We start from the raw sequence: 12,970 nt of genomic DNA, 5'->3' as shown, positions 1-12,970 counted from the left end.
TTGCTTCCGCGATATTTAATTTAAGTATGTTCTTCTTCTTGTTCCTTTTCTCATTCCATTCGCCTTCCATTCTATTTTTATTTATGTACTGATTTTTAAATACTACTCGTGGTTAAAGCCAACACAGGATCACTCAGTTTCCTTTTGTTTGCAGCTGATGTTTATTATTAAAACGACTCGTGTGATAAAATCTGCTGTGTGACCCCAACCTGTGCCGTAAAACTTGGATTTCAACTACATATCTTTGAATAAGACGGGGAAAATTCCAACCTTCATCTTGCATCAACTGGGGATGTCGAGAAAGTTCTGAGGTTCGACTTCGACAAGTTCAACTTTGTCAAACTTTTAAAGGAAGGTTCGGGAAGCGTTCAAATGGATTTCTGCTACTGCGCGCATAGGCTGCAATAGTTGTAAGCTGTGCTTCGTTCTGATTTAGTGCCATGCTTTTTCGCCTCCCCCTCTCTTTTCCTCTCGTCTTATCTACTGCCCTCCAGGGCCTTTAATGGTAAAGAAAAGAAATTAAATATTGTTTCCATAAACCAACTAACTAAATCAATAAAATATTCTACCTTTGCTTTTTGATCGCAAAAAACTTAAAATCAACTCACGTATATTTGTTTTCATAAATTTGATATGTTTGGGCAGTCAGTAGAAACCTTTCTTTCAGTCATGGTTGATGGAACAAAAGGCGAACTATAAAGCTGCTTCACGAGTCTTCTACAGCCTTACACAGGGCTTATCGGGCGGGGAGGAAAATAAAAACAAAAACGTTCAGCCTGTTCTTCTTGGTGAAGAGGGCAAACCAGCGGAGCTGTACAATAGAAAGTAATTGCCAGCCGCAAGTCGGGAAGTCGGAGTGGAAAGGCTGCCGCCATCTATGAGCGACGGCTGCAATCAGATACGTGGGTTGCAACCGTCGCTCACAGATAAGGGTAGCTGTCCAGAGTTTTGTGTCATCATTTCTTTGCGGGGGACACATGTCCTGGGGAAACTATCCCTTAACAGCTCCGCTGTAAAAAGTGACATGAACATAAAGGCTTCGAAAACTAATCACAAAAGATTGGTGGACATATTGACACAAGTCATACAATGTAAACGGGAAAATACTTATAAAAACAGAACAACAATGCATACAGGAGGCATCACTGACCCTACAAACATTTATCTGTACACAATATTTATTCAACACAACACAAAAACAGGTTTAAAATATTAAACAGGAACTCGACAAAAAAAAACTGTTTTTTATTTGTGTTTGAACAAAGAATAGATTCAGCTTTCATAATATTTTATTCAACGTCTACATACTTTTTTTTTCGAAATTGATGTACCTGATAGGCGAAGCTTTGTGGTCCGTAATGTGTTCGTACATTTGGTTTAATATACAAGGTACCTAAATATAATTCAATTCTTTTTAAAGGTGGCAAAAGCTATAGTAAGAACGTCTTCGTTGTGTATTTATCAGGTTCGGTATACGTTGGATGACGAGATAATCGACACGGCAAGTTGACTAAATAAACTTTGTTCATTACATTCCTACAATTGGTTTTAGGGGTCATATTGCAATAGCGGTATCGAAAAAAAAAAACTACTATACAACGCCAGTTTGATTCTTTTTTTTTAATATTAACAAAGGGGAATGATTTTTTTATTTGAAAAAAACAAAAACATTTTCGCGTTTGCTTTTTATTTTAAAAGTATTGCGTGCGATAAAAGCGCCGCAGCCCCTGCCCATAATGATGCCTTGAGGACTAACGTAGTCGTTTCAATCACGCCGTCACTTGCGTCGTCGCCATCGCCACCTAGGACGCTCTGCCGTGATAGTGTGGATATCAGTGAAACGACTAGCCACTTTTTCAAGCGCCATCGTGGGCAGTGCTTGTGAAACGTCATTTTAAAATCGGGGGAAGAACGCGAAAGTACGTCAATGAAGATCTCAAAAGTCATTACTAATTCCTACATTCTTTCGATTGGTCCTGCTTCTAATAGTAATTCCGTCAACACTGCAATTACAACTTAACTTCTAAAACCAATATCTACAAAGTTAATTACTATATTTTAGTAAATCAGCTAAATTACCCTGAAAATTATCACTTCATCTAATGTCCGCCGAGCCTGATAAATAAGCGGGTAAGATGGCACTTGTCTAACTTTCACCAACCCCCCCCCCTTTTTTTTTTATTCCTTTTTTTTACTTGCTCGAATTAAATTTAGCTACTCTGTATATTTTTGTCCTGGAGGTGGTAACAATGAAACAATAAAAAAGAAACAATGAGCATTGATAAGTAACAATAAACACTGAAACGCTCATTCAATGTGGGAAGCGTAAACTCACATTTAATTTTTATAAGATTTACCATGAAGCTACCAGTATCAATATCCCACGTTGCCCTTTAAACGAAAATAATAATTCTTATCAAAAAAACATGTTCATAAAATATGATAATAAAGTACAAGCACAGATCTGTGCAAGAATTCGTTTTCTTTGTTAGGACAGTCAAGGACTGGAATGAGCCACATTCTTGCGTATGTAGCTTGTGCCACATACGCGAGATATTTTGTTTGCGCCTCTTACAATTTTGGCTACACATATTGCAAACGTTTTATAAATATAAAAATTGGTGCTCGATCAATGATGTTTATGAAACTCGGTTCTTTAAAAAGCCGCGGATCAGACGCACTAAATGAGCAGAGTTGTACTTAGCCTAACTACTTCATATATAAACTTTCGTAATTTAACTTTTTGTTATATTTCTTTCTTGTGTGATCCTGAATCACCTCGTTTACTCATCTTACGATGTAGCTATCATCATGGTGACCCACCTAGATGTAAACTAATTGTTTAAACCTATCACATACGTTTTCAATAAATGTGTTATTGCAATGGATACAGTCAATTTATATCTCCCCTTTTTTAACTCAGGGCAACTGGCATGGCTGGGGGCGCACGTACAGAAAAAAATATTAAAAGGTAAGTCCCCATCTGTGGCTTTGTAACTCTCTATTTTATACGATAAAAAAACGACATAACTGAAGAGACTCCAGCCATCTGAATTATTATAAAATCCGTGATATTAAAAGATGCAATTGAATTCATGTTACATTTCGCAATGATAAAGGGTCTTAAGTCTCGTGTAATCCGTATGATGTGACGGCAGCACATATGACCTGCGCGTAGTTGCAGCGTGCAGCGACCCAGTTTTCGCCATATCTAATAGGAAGAAACATCCGGGTGCCTAGGAAGAATTGGTGTGGTGCTCCGTTATGGTAAACCGAAAGTGCCAAGCTCGGTGGCCGAGCAGGCAAAGGATCCCAAACGCTTCCGCGTTACAACTCATTTGGCTGCAAGGAAAACAAAGTTCTAGTTCTTTTTTTCCGCGATTAATTGCCAGGTGTCAGATTTTCTTGCATCAACTTATGGAACTATAACTATATCTACAAACAAAGGGAGTTAGTAGGTATACCTTGGGGAAAATCTCTTGGAATGTCTCACAATAACTTTCGTGTGTTTCCGGATTGACGTAGTAAGGCTACGTCGCACGGCACAACACAATCGCAAAACCCCTATTAGAGCGTAAGATTCTAAAGTAATGACCCAACCGTGCGAAATGTTTTAGTACAGGGCGAGAAGAACTCATTCATCGACTTGTGTTTTATCAGAATAGCAGATTCGGTCCCAAAGCATCCAGTTCTAGAGAGCTCAATTAAAAGACGCAATGGGATACCACTGAGTAGTCAACTATTTATTGGAAGGATGGACGTGCAATCTTGAAATGATTGAAAAGCCATGACACTGCTTCTACAAGGTGTCACCAGGACCTTCTCCCCTTTTGTAGATTCCAGCGTCGGGTTCTGTTCTTACGCATCGGAGTGTTCTTGCTGATGGTGCTGGGCTTCCTGTACCAGGCGTCCAGGGTTGTGGAACAGTACCTCAGCTACCCGAGTGCCGTTGACGTCCGCATTGAGGGCACCGAGGTGCTCCTCTTTCCGGGCCTTTCCATCTGCGTAACCAACTGGTCGGTCGTTGTGTCTTCTCTTTGCTCACCACTCAGCATTCTACACTAAATGAACCAAGAACTAAGAATTCGGGAATTTGTTTTGATAAAGCGGATCTTCTAAGCATATTTTCGCTTAGTGGAAGAACAGCGAAGAGTTTGGTACTTTTTGCCTTTTTTTCTGATCTCCATCTCAAGTATTCTCTGAAGCGCTAGCAAAGACAGGAGCACGTAGGTTGGGTTCACGAAAACGTTTGCTTTTTGCGAGTGCGAGAACGAGCTGTTTTGCAAAGTCATATGCTTTTATCCGTGCTCATTAAGGAATCTGCACATAACGTCTTAAGTGAAGCATATTGTCAAAATTATAGTTAGGACGCACAGCGTTATATGGACGCTTTACACACGCGCCAAATTACAGCTGCCATTGCTGACCTTCTCTTGTTTTACCGAGATGCCGAGCAACTGAAACCATAGTTGACGATCCTCTACAAAGGCCGGTGCTTTAGAAAAGGACACAGTTGAACCTAATATAGCAATAACCTGGCCTAGCTGTAATGGTAATGAAGTGAAATAAACGAAATAAGAGGAAACAAAAACTGAAGGTCAGTTATGGCGGCGTCCATGCACAGCTGCTGCAAAGCGTCTATTATCAAAGGCCGTAATCCCGACGTTAGTACAACACAATCTATATTCCGTTTAATCATTTGCCTTAAATCCTACGTAGGAACTTCGTTAACAACGACGGGTGCTAAGATTGCGATAGCTATAACTTTTGGTTAAATCATTTAGGCTTCTAGAAAACATAGTAAAAAAAGCAAGTTCGATCACTTTTCATTGCCGTTTTATTGCGTTTGATTCTCGCTTCAAGAGAAGCTCTGAAAACAATATTTTTTTTTTTTTAAATTCAGTTCAAATTACACCATGATGTTTTACGTTCCTCCTTTAGCACTAAGATAAATTTAGCTATCTCAAAGCCCGTAGTTTTTAATTCGAAAAACTTAAACTCAGCTCTCACGTGCGTGAGAGGCTCATTTTACACTTTCTTTTGTTTGAGTTTGTGATGAAATGTTCGTCTTATAATTACTGTCTCCGAAACGTGGTTTGCAGGATCAGCAAAACCAAGCTGTGTGAGTTGTATGCGGATTACTGCGACGTTAATTCAACCAACGTACGTAAAACGAAAACCTGGTTCTCTCGTTTTAAGATTTCAAGATATATCATTGTATACAGCTGTATTCACTTCCTCGGAGTCTTCGAAAGCTAGGCTACCTCATAAGGATGAACAGCTGGAGAAAAAATACGTCCACCAAAAAAACAAAATGGGTGGATCAAATTATTTATATACCGAGCGATAATACTTAATGAAAATCACGGCATAACGAATAGGGGGGATGATATCTAAAGGTCTGTGTTGGTGGCACGCACTACGCGATTCAACATACTATGTTAAATTAAAACAAAAATTATAATGGTTGCTTGAGAATAATAAAGGGAGTAGATAGAATCATGCTTTCTCCGAGTGGAAGTTGATCATTAATAAAGTTCTGCTAATGGCAATTACATCAAATTCTACATTTAGTAAGTGAGTTATACTTTTAAGCAAGGAATTGCTCCTTGATCGTATCGTGCAACACAGGTCTGGGTAGATCTACGTCCTGTAGGTATAACCAGGAGACGAACTTCCAATTTTATGTTGTGTTTAAAGCGTACCAAATATTTCGAGGGCTAATTATGAATGCCTAGGAACATGTGGTTTAACTGGATGTTTCGGCTAGTCTGGTGACGCACATTTTGTGTCATGAACCCAGAACCACAAGAGTTTAACGTAATACCATTTATCGCTCGACGCATTTTGTGGTGGGAGAGTAATGATGAGAGAGGTTGTAATAGACTGGAGCTTTATGACTTAACTTCATAAATAAACACTCAATAAATGAAAGTACACTTCTTTTTTTAATATTAAGCTGGAGCTAATACTCCCCCATAGCTATATCAATTTTCTGGATTTTAAAGAACTTTTTGTGAAATCAAGGTAGAAAAATTCACTTCTCAGCTTAAATTTATTAGCCTACGAATCTGATCAGTTAGTTTAGCACTAAATTTAAAACTTCGTAAAACGTAAATATGCATTAAAAGGCGGCTGTTTCTAGTAATTTTCTTCTACTTTATCATGTTGTTCTGTAAATAAGATAGCCTATCACACTCTCCCGTTTGATGTTTGCATTTCATGTTGCGTACATACAAAGAAATTTAAGGTTAAACCACATACTTGTATACCCTGAGATGTCGTTTCCTAACCAGCTCGCCTGCACTCTCTCACTTCTGTCAAGGGTTAAGGTGGAAGTGGAAACCCTAGCTTGAAGTGGAAATTGTTTTGTTTAAACTACTGAAGTCTTTACTTTTATTCAAATACAGTCATGTCTTCTCTTTTTAATAATTTTTTTAAAAAGAACTGATTAAGCCATATTCATTCCTGATCTTTGGTATAAAAACCAGCGCGTGTGCATTGCAGATTGACGAGCTAAGGGACCTTCTTCTGGTTGGAGGAAACCTCGGAGAAATCGCCCACAATCCAGAAGATGTGCTGCAGATTGGATTCGTCAACCCTACCCAGTATTTCTTCGAGTTTTACCTCAGCCCAAAGTAAGTCGTGGAATAAGCATTTGAACAAGCATCGAGTGTGTTTTTTTTAGTTAAATGGCGGAATTTAGTTTAGCATTTGACCAGCGCAATTCTTAATTTATATTATAGTTGTTGTGGATTTCAAAAGACCTCTGGTAGTGCAAGAAAGAACAAAAAGGAAGATCCGAGATCGGCAGAGGCACGAGAGGAACGGGTGGGTGGCGCGAGACGGAGCTCGGCTGTTGAGCTGCATGATCAGTGCTTCCCTTGACTGTATTGTACAATGTAAATATCTCGCTCAGTAAATAAGTGGTTTGTTACCGTTGAACGGTTTTGAAGGACGTATTCCGCTAAAAACACAACAATAGTCGCTGGCAGTAGAGTAACCCAAAGCGTAGTGGGTCCCGAGCAGTTTATCATCGCGTCAGAGCCAATGACACTGCTGCCTTAGCCGATCAGAGCGCCGAAGAACGAATCGCAAAGCAAGAATCGTGGATATAATACATCATGCCCGAAGGTTCTTAATATGTCAGCAACGATAAATGCATTTCTATTCATACCCTATTGGAAAAACCAGCATGAAAATCAAACTGGTCAAGCTGGTAATTAAGGTGGTCAAGCTGGTAATCAAGGTGGTCAAACTGGTCAATGTGGTAATTAAACTGGTTTAGCTGGCAATCAAGCTGGTTTAAGCTGGGCAAGCTGGAATTTAAGCTGGTCAGTCTGGTCTAAGTAAAAACCAGCATGGTCTCACTCGAATCTGGTTTTAGATTCAATCTGGTGTAGCTGGGAGCCAGTCTGGTCTTAACTGGTCAAACTGGTTTTCCATGGAGCCAATGTGGTCAAGCTGGGAGACGAGCTGGTCATGCTGGGAGACAAGCTGGTGAATCTGGTCGAAATAATAATCGTGGTGGTCAAGCTGGTCATGCTGGGAGCGCGCACGCCAAGGTCGGCTAGAGATAGCCGAACTGGCATTGCTGGGAGCGCGCGCGACAAGGTCGGCTGCTGGAACGAGGCCACGTCCTGTTCTTTGTCCTCTCGTTTTTGGTAGACCACCGGGCGCGTCAGGCGCGCTGCAAGCTACCTTTGTGTGCGAGAAAAGAGAGAGAGAGAGAGAGAGTGGTAGAAACGGAGAATCGAAGACGCGTTTGGATAGCTTGGGCAGAGGGCAGATCGAAGGGACGGCTGTGTGCGCGTTGTTTGGAGACTAGTTGAACGACGGTGCAAGCGAAGCGGGTTTTGAGAAGACAGCGAGCGGCAGTCCGTTCAGTGCGGGAAGATGTCAGACGTCCCGACTGCGGCGTCGCTTCGTGTCTTCGAACGTGTGTGTGCCCAAGAATGACGGCGGTGCCGAGGAGTATCGCCAATGCCATCCAAGCCACACGGATTTCCTCGCCTCTGCCGACCACGCAAGTTGCCGCTTCGCCCCCATCGCTGGCGGGACCCAGGTTCGCTTCTCTCGTCCGTGTAGTATTTTCGTCTGCTATTGCCTGTTTTTGGCCTGTGTCTAGTATTTTTTTCGTGTTGAGAGATAAGCAATCTGGTTTTATTAACATTGTAGACAATTTGCACCGAGAATCTGTGCGTCGGTTAGTACTAGTGTCAGCGCCGAGGATGTGTAGCATTTGAGTTCATGTGAGGCTGCCGCAAGTACGAAAATAATAAATTGGATGCCGAGTTGGCTTTTCTGACGAGCTTGGCTTTTTTATTCTGTGTATTAATTTAAACAGGTTAAACTGGTTGGGAAGTTCACCAGCATGACCAGTTTAACAGCATGACCAGCATGCCAAACTGGGCATGCTGGGGCAATAACCCAGCTTGAAGCTGGGACCAGATCAACCATCATGACCAGTATGACCAGATCAACCAGCATGACCAGCATGCCAAGCTGGGCATGCTGGGGCAATAACCCAGCTTGAAGCTGGGACCAGCTTAAGCTGGTTTTTTCAATAGGGTAATTACGGATATTCTTTATTTTTTCGTGATTTTCTTGGGTACAATTGTTTCAGCTCAAAATTTAACTGACAAAATAACTGCTCAACGATAAATAAACTGGTAACAAAAAGACACGATTGTTTCAAACAAATATACAAGACGTTTTCTGAAACGCGAGTTTAGGGTTACGGCCTCCGGTCCCGTGTAAACGGGGGAAAAGGATTTGAAATGCTTAAACGTCAACTAAGCTTTAATTATTACATTGTGTGTAATTTTAGTCACACATATTGTAACAATTTGGCACAATTTTGAAAAGACAATTTGAACACGCTCTCGGTAATTTATTTTCTCTTTGCTCAATATTAATCTCAACGGCCGAGATGGATCGCTGAACATTTGGAGTCATTCTTTGGCCAAAAACAAACCGAAACCACGTCAAGAAGTGGCTCGCCACCACGCTTTGGTGAAATGTGGTTGCCATGTCTTTTTTCCCGCGGGAACACTATGACGACCGGAAGAAGCTTATAGGATCGAATGATGTAGGTAGTGGAAAGCCCAGTAATACATGTTTTCAATTGGCCCCTAATAATATATCACATATAAACAGATCAAATTTCGTTGTCGAAGAAAGCATCAAAGACAAAATTGGCTTTGCTGATTATGTGAACATCTTATTCACGTAAGTTTCAGGAGGATATGCTACGAAATGTTTAGCGAGCTTTGGGTGAATCTAGTTAAGAGCTTTTCGACCATTCTCCTTTTTACGGTTGAAATAATTACAGCTGTCAACCAAAAAGATTTTAAGGAAAATATTGTAATTAAGAAACTCAGTCTGAGTCAACCAATTACTCACTCAGACATCCAACTAGAAAACTGTGCATACAAGGAAAAAAGCACTGCGTTCCAACCGTCAGACACACATCGTCATCGTCGTTTCACATCAGTCCCAGCTCGCACAACAACAGAATAGTACAACAGTACTTCGGTGCGCCCTTTTAGTGGTAGCACCGATTACGAGCAGATGAACGTCACGAGCGATCAATACAGGAAACCAAAAGCGCGTGGCGGTACGACACCAGGAATATGAGTCATGCTCTGATACAACACTTCCCCACAAACAAGATTAAAACTTTTCGTACATAAGCCTGCGCGCCGCACGGATGCTACATCTATACGTACTACTAGTGCCACTAAATAAGTTACGCTTCAGAGTAACGACACTTGGCCGTAATGTGGCTTAAAATCAAGGTTGCCAGTTATCTGAAGCTTTATCTGAAATCACAGGAAACGATTTTTTCTCCTCCATAAATGTTCAAATAGTTCGCGATAAAGCAAAGCAATATTACATGAGCTTCCTAACACCAAATCTAATGCTGGAAAAGGCTCACTTTTGAATCATGACGATCGGCAGATGCGTCTGCTCTGCACGAGTCCCAAAATGGCGGCGCCCACAACAATGTCGGGGAACGGAGTGCCGGTACTCTAAGCGCCGCTCATTTAGTGGCTCTACGTACTACAGGTGACGATGCATCAACCGGTCTTGGTGATGAGGCCATTTGAGTACTACGCGGCGACACTTGATCTGCACTTACATCGGCTGCAGACTGTGTTCGGTCAGGTTCGACATGACGCTCGTCTTTCGGCATGTCACTACCATGCGTCAATTCCATCTGGCAATCAGACATTTCGGCTGAGTCATCAGGCAGCAGAAACGAACGTCGCAGATCTGCATGTAAAAACCGTATTCGTCTGTCAACGAAGACTAAGTACGTCATGGCCGATATCACTTCCGTGATTTTTCCTTGCAGCCATTTTGCAAGTTCACCACGCGCCGTACTTACGAGTGCGCGATCCCATACGGAAAATACTCTCACCGGGCCTCGGCGCTTGTTCGTGCTACACACCTCCCTCTCAGACTTTGCTTTTATTGCTGCCTCAGTGTTTGGCTTTATCAAAGACAGCGTTGTACGAAGTTTACGTTTCAAAAACAGTTCGGCAGGAGTCTTCCCCGTGAAGGTGTGAGGCGTCGTTCTGTACGCGAACAGAAAGTTGTCAACCCTGTGCTGAAGGGACCTCGGGCTTTTGTTTCGTTCATCATCTAATAACTGCTTCAGCAGCGACAGCTTTACCGTTTGAACTGCGCGTTCTGCTGAACTGTTCGATTGGGTATGATACGAAGGGGTCAGTGTATGCTTTACTCCGTTTGCCAACAAGAAATCCTCGAACTCTTTCGCTCGGAACTGTGGTCCGTTATTTGAAATAACCTCAGTTTGAATGCCATGGTGTGCAAACAATGACCGGACTGTTTCGACAGTTTTCTTTGCAGTCGTCAATGTCATTATTATTACCTCTAGCCATTTAGAGTACGAGTCGCCAGCAACTAGAAACATCTTGCTTTACTTTTCAGCGAAGACACGAAGCACCCTTTCCCAACTGTTTGTGCACCACTTCCAATGTGTCAAGGGTGTGGCCTGTTCAGCGGATCTTACGCATTGACAAATTTCACACTGTTTCGCAGTCTCCTCACGGCGACTGTCGATCCTAGGCCACCACACCATCGACCTTGCAAGTGCCTTCATTTTGGTTGTGCCAATATGCAGTTCATGCAACAATGACACTACTTCACTTTCGACAGACTTCGGAACCACCACTCGGTTAGTCCAAACTAGGCAACCGTCATCCACGGAAAGTTCAAATCGCCTTACGAAGAAAGGCTGGTATTTGTCGTCTACAGCCTGTGGTCAGCCACGCCATGTCATGTAGCGTACCACGCTCAGGACTGGATCTTTCGTTGTTTCTCGATCAATGTCTTTTGCAGTTATCGGCAGCTCTTTGAAAGGCGAAAAGTAAAAAATTTCCTCTGCTTCGTCCATGGTATTTGACAGTCGTAGGCGCGACAAGCCATCGGCGTTGCTGATCTTTTTCCTGCTTTGTACAGAATACGAAACCGATAATTCGCTAGAAACAGGTCCCAGCGATGCTCTCGAGCTGCATCTACCGCACTTGTGTGATGTTTGACATCGAAGATCACCGTGAGTGGCTGGCCATCTGCCATCACGTTGAAGTCGCGACCATAGAGGTACTTATATATGAAATTTCTCAATTCCAAATACTATGGCTAGAGCTTCTTTTTCAATATGCGCATAGTTACGCTCGGCAGGAGTCAAGGACCGTGACGTGAACTAAATTGGTCGTTCTACCCCGTCTACGATGTGCGACAGTACTGCACCCAAGCCGTAGTCTCATGCATAACACGTCAACTGAATTGGCTTTGTTACGCCATACAGTTGGAAAACCGTGTCTTGGCTTAGCATCTGTTTACATCGCTCAAAACTTTCGTCACATTCACTTGGCCACTTCCAAATGCTGCCCGTACGCAGCAACTGGTGCAGGGGTTCTAGCACATTTGCTAGCCTAGGAGAAAATTTGGCATAAAATTTTGCCATTCCCAAAAATGCCTTTAGCTGTGTCACGTTGTTGGGTTTAGGCGCTTTTGGAATCGCCTTCACCTTGTCTGGTGTGGGATGTAGGCCATGCCTGTCTAGATCGTGTCCGAGGTACTGGACTCTTTCTTGCAACAACTTGCATTTCGCCACATTTATGCGAATACCGTTTTCATCCAACGTCTGAAGCACTCGTTCGGTTCGGCGGTAGCACTCTGCTGAGTCTTCGCCAGCGATCAGCACGTCGTCTAAGTTACAAGCCGTGCCAGGAATGCTTTGCGAAACCTGGTCCATTACAGCCTGAAACATTGCGTGTGCGCTTGCTATGCCACATGGTAATCGCCGGAACCTAAGCAGTCCCATGTGCGTATCAATCGTGAGCAACTCTTGTGCCCGCTCGTACAGTTCAAGCTACAGGTAGGCCTTTGACAGGTCTAAGGCGGTGAACACGGTTCCTCCAACCAGGGACACGAAGATGTCCTCTGGGAGTGGCAGCGGATAGTGGTCCACTTCAATTGCCTGATTTATAGTAATCTGTAATCTCTGTAATCCCGACATATTCTTAGCTTTTTCTGTGTTTTTTTCTTGGGCACGATAACTCGCGGTGTAGACCTAGTATTATGTCTGACCCACTGCGTGACACCAGCTTTTCCAAATCCGTTAGTTCTTTTTCCACTTGCTCGCGCAAAGCATATGGTACGGGTCGCGCCTTACGAGAGACTGGATTCGCATTCTCTTTCGTTTTAACGCTCCCTGTGAATCCCTTGATGGCACCGTAACCTAGCTCAAACACATCGCGGTACTGCTCTTTTAGTCGTTTTTCTGCATCCGCAGTTTTAATCTGCCCGACTTCTTGCACGTTCAACACAACTTCGTGTTGCAACCGTTGAACGGCGTCATGCAGATTTATCTTGATTTTTGAAAGTCAGTCAAGACCCAGGAGAGTCGGTATGCGTGCTCCTTTTTCAGGTTTTG

General features: G+C 42.7%; 1 protein-coding gene across 1 annotated transcript in view; it reads left to right on the top strand.

Annotated features, from left to right (window-relative positions):
• The first annotated feature begins 2,933 nt into the window (after window positions 1-2,933).
• Window positions 2,934-12,970, top strand: part of LOC8042846 — a 52,826-nt gene continuing 42,789 nt past the window's right edge. Inside the window, exons 1-4 of the mRNA XM_040223136.2 lie at window positions 2,934-2,971; window positions 3,837-4,016; window positions 5,103-5,163; window positions 6,508-6,638. Coding sequence (XP_040079070.2) covers window positions 2,934-2,971; window positions 3,837-4,016; window positions 5,103-5,163; window positions 6,508-6,638 — 410 coding nt within the window. The remainder of the gene's footprint in view (window positions 2,972-3,836; window positions 4,017-5,102; window positions 5,164-6,507; window positions 6,639-12,970) is intronic.

Source organism: Ixodes scapularis, unplaced genomic scaffold (genome assembly GCF_016920785.2).
Source record: "Ixodes scapularis isolate PalLabHiFi unplaced genomic scaffold, ASM1692078v2 PGA_scaffold1__304_contigs__length_218370807, whole genome shotgun sequence".
Taxonomy (NCBI): Eukaryota; Metazoa; Arthropoda; class Arachnida; order Ixodida; family Ixodidae; genus Ixodes; species Ixodes scapularis.
The sequence above is the reverse complement of the archived record's forward strand: the minus strand, read 5'-3'. Positions and strand labels throughout refer to the sequence as shown.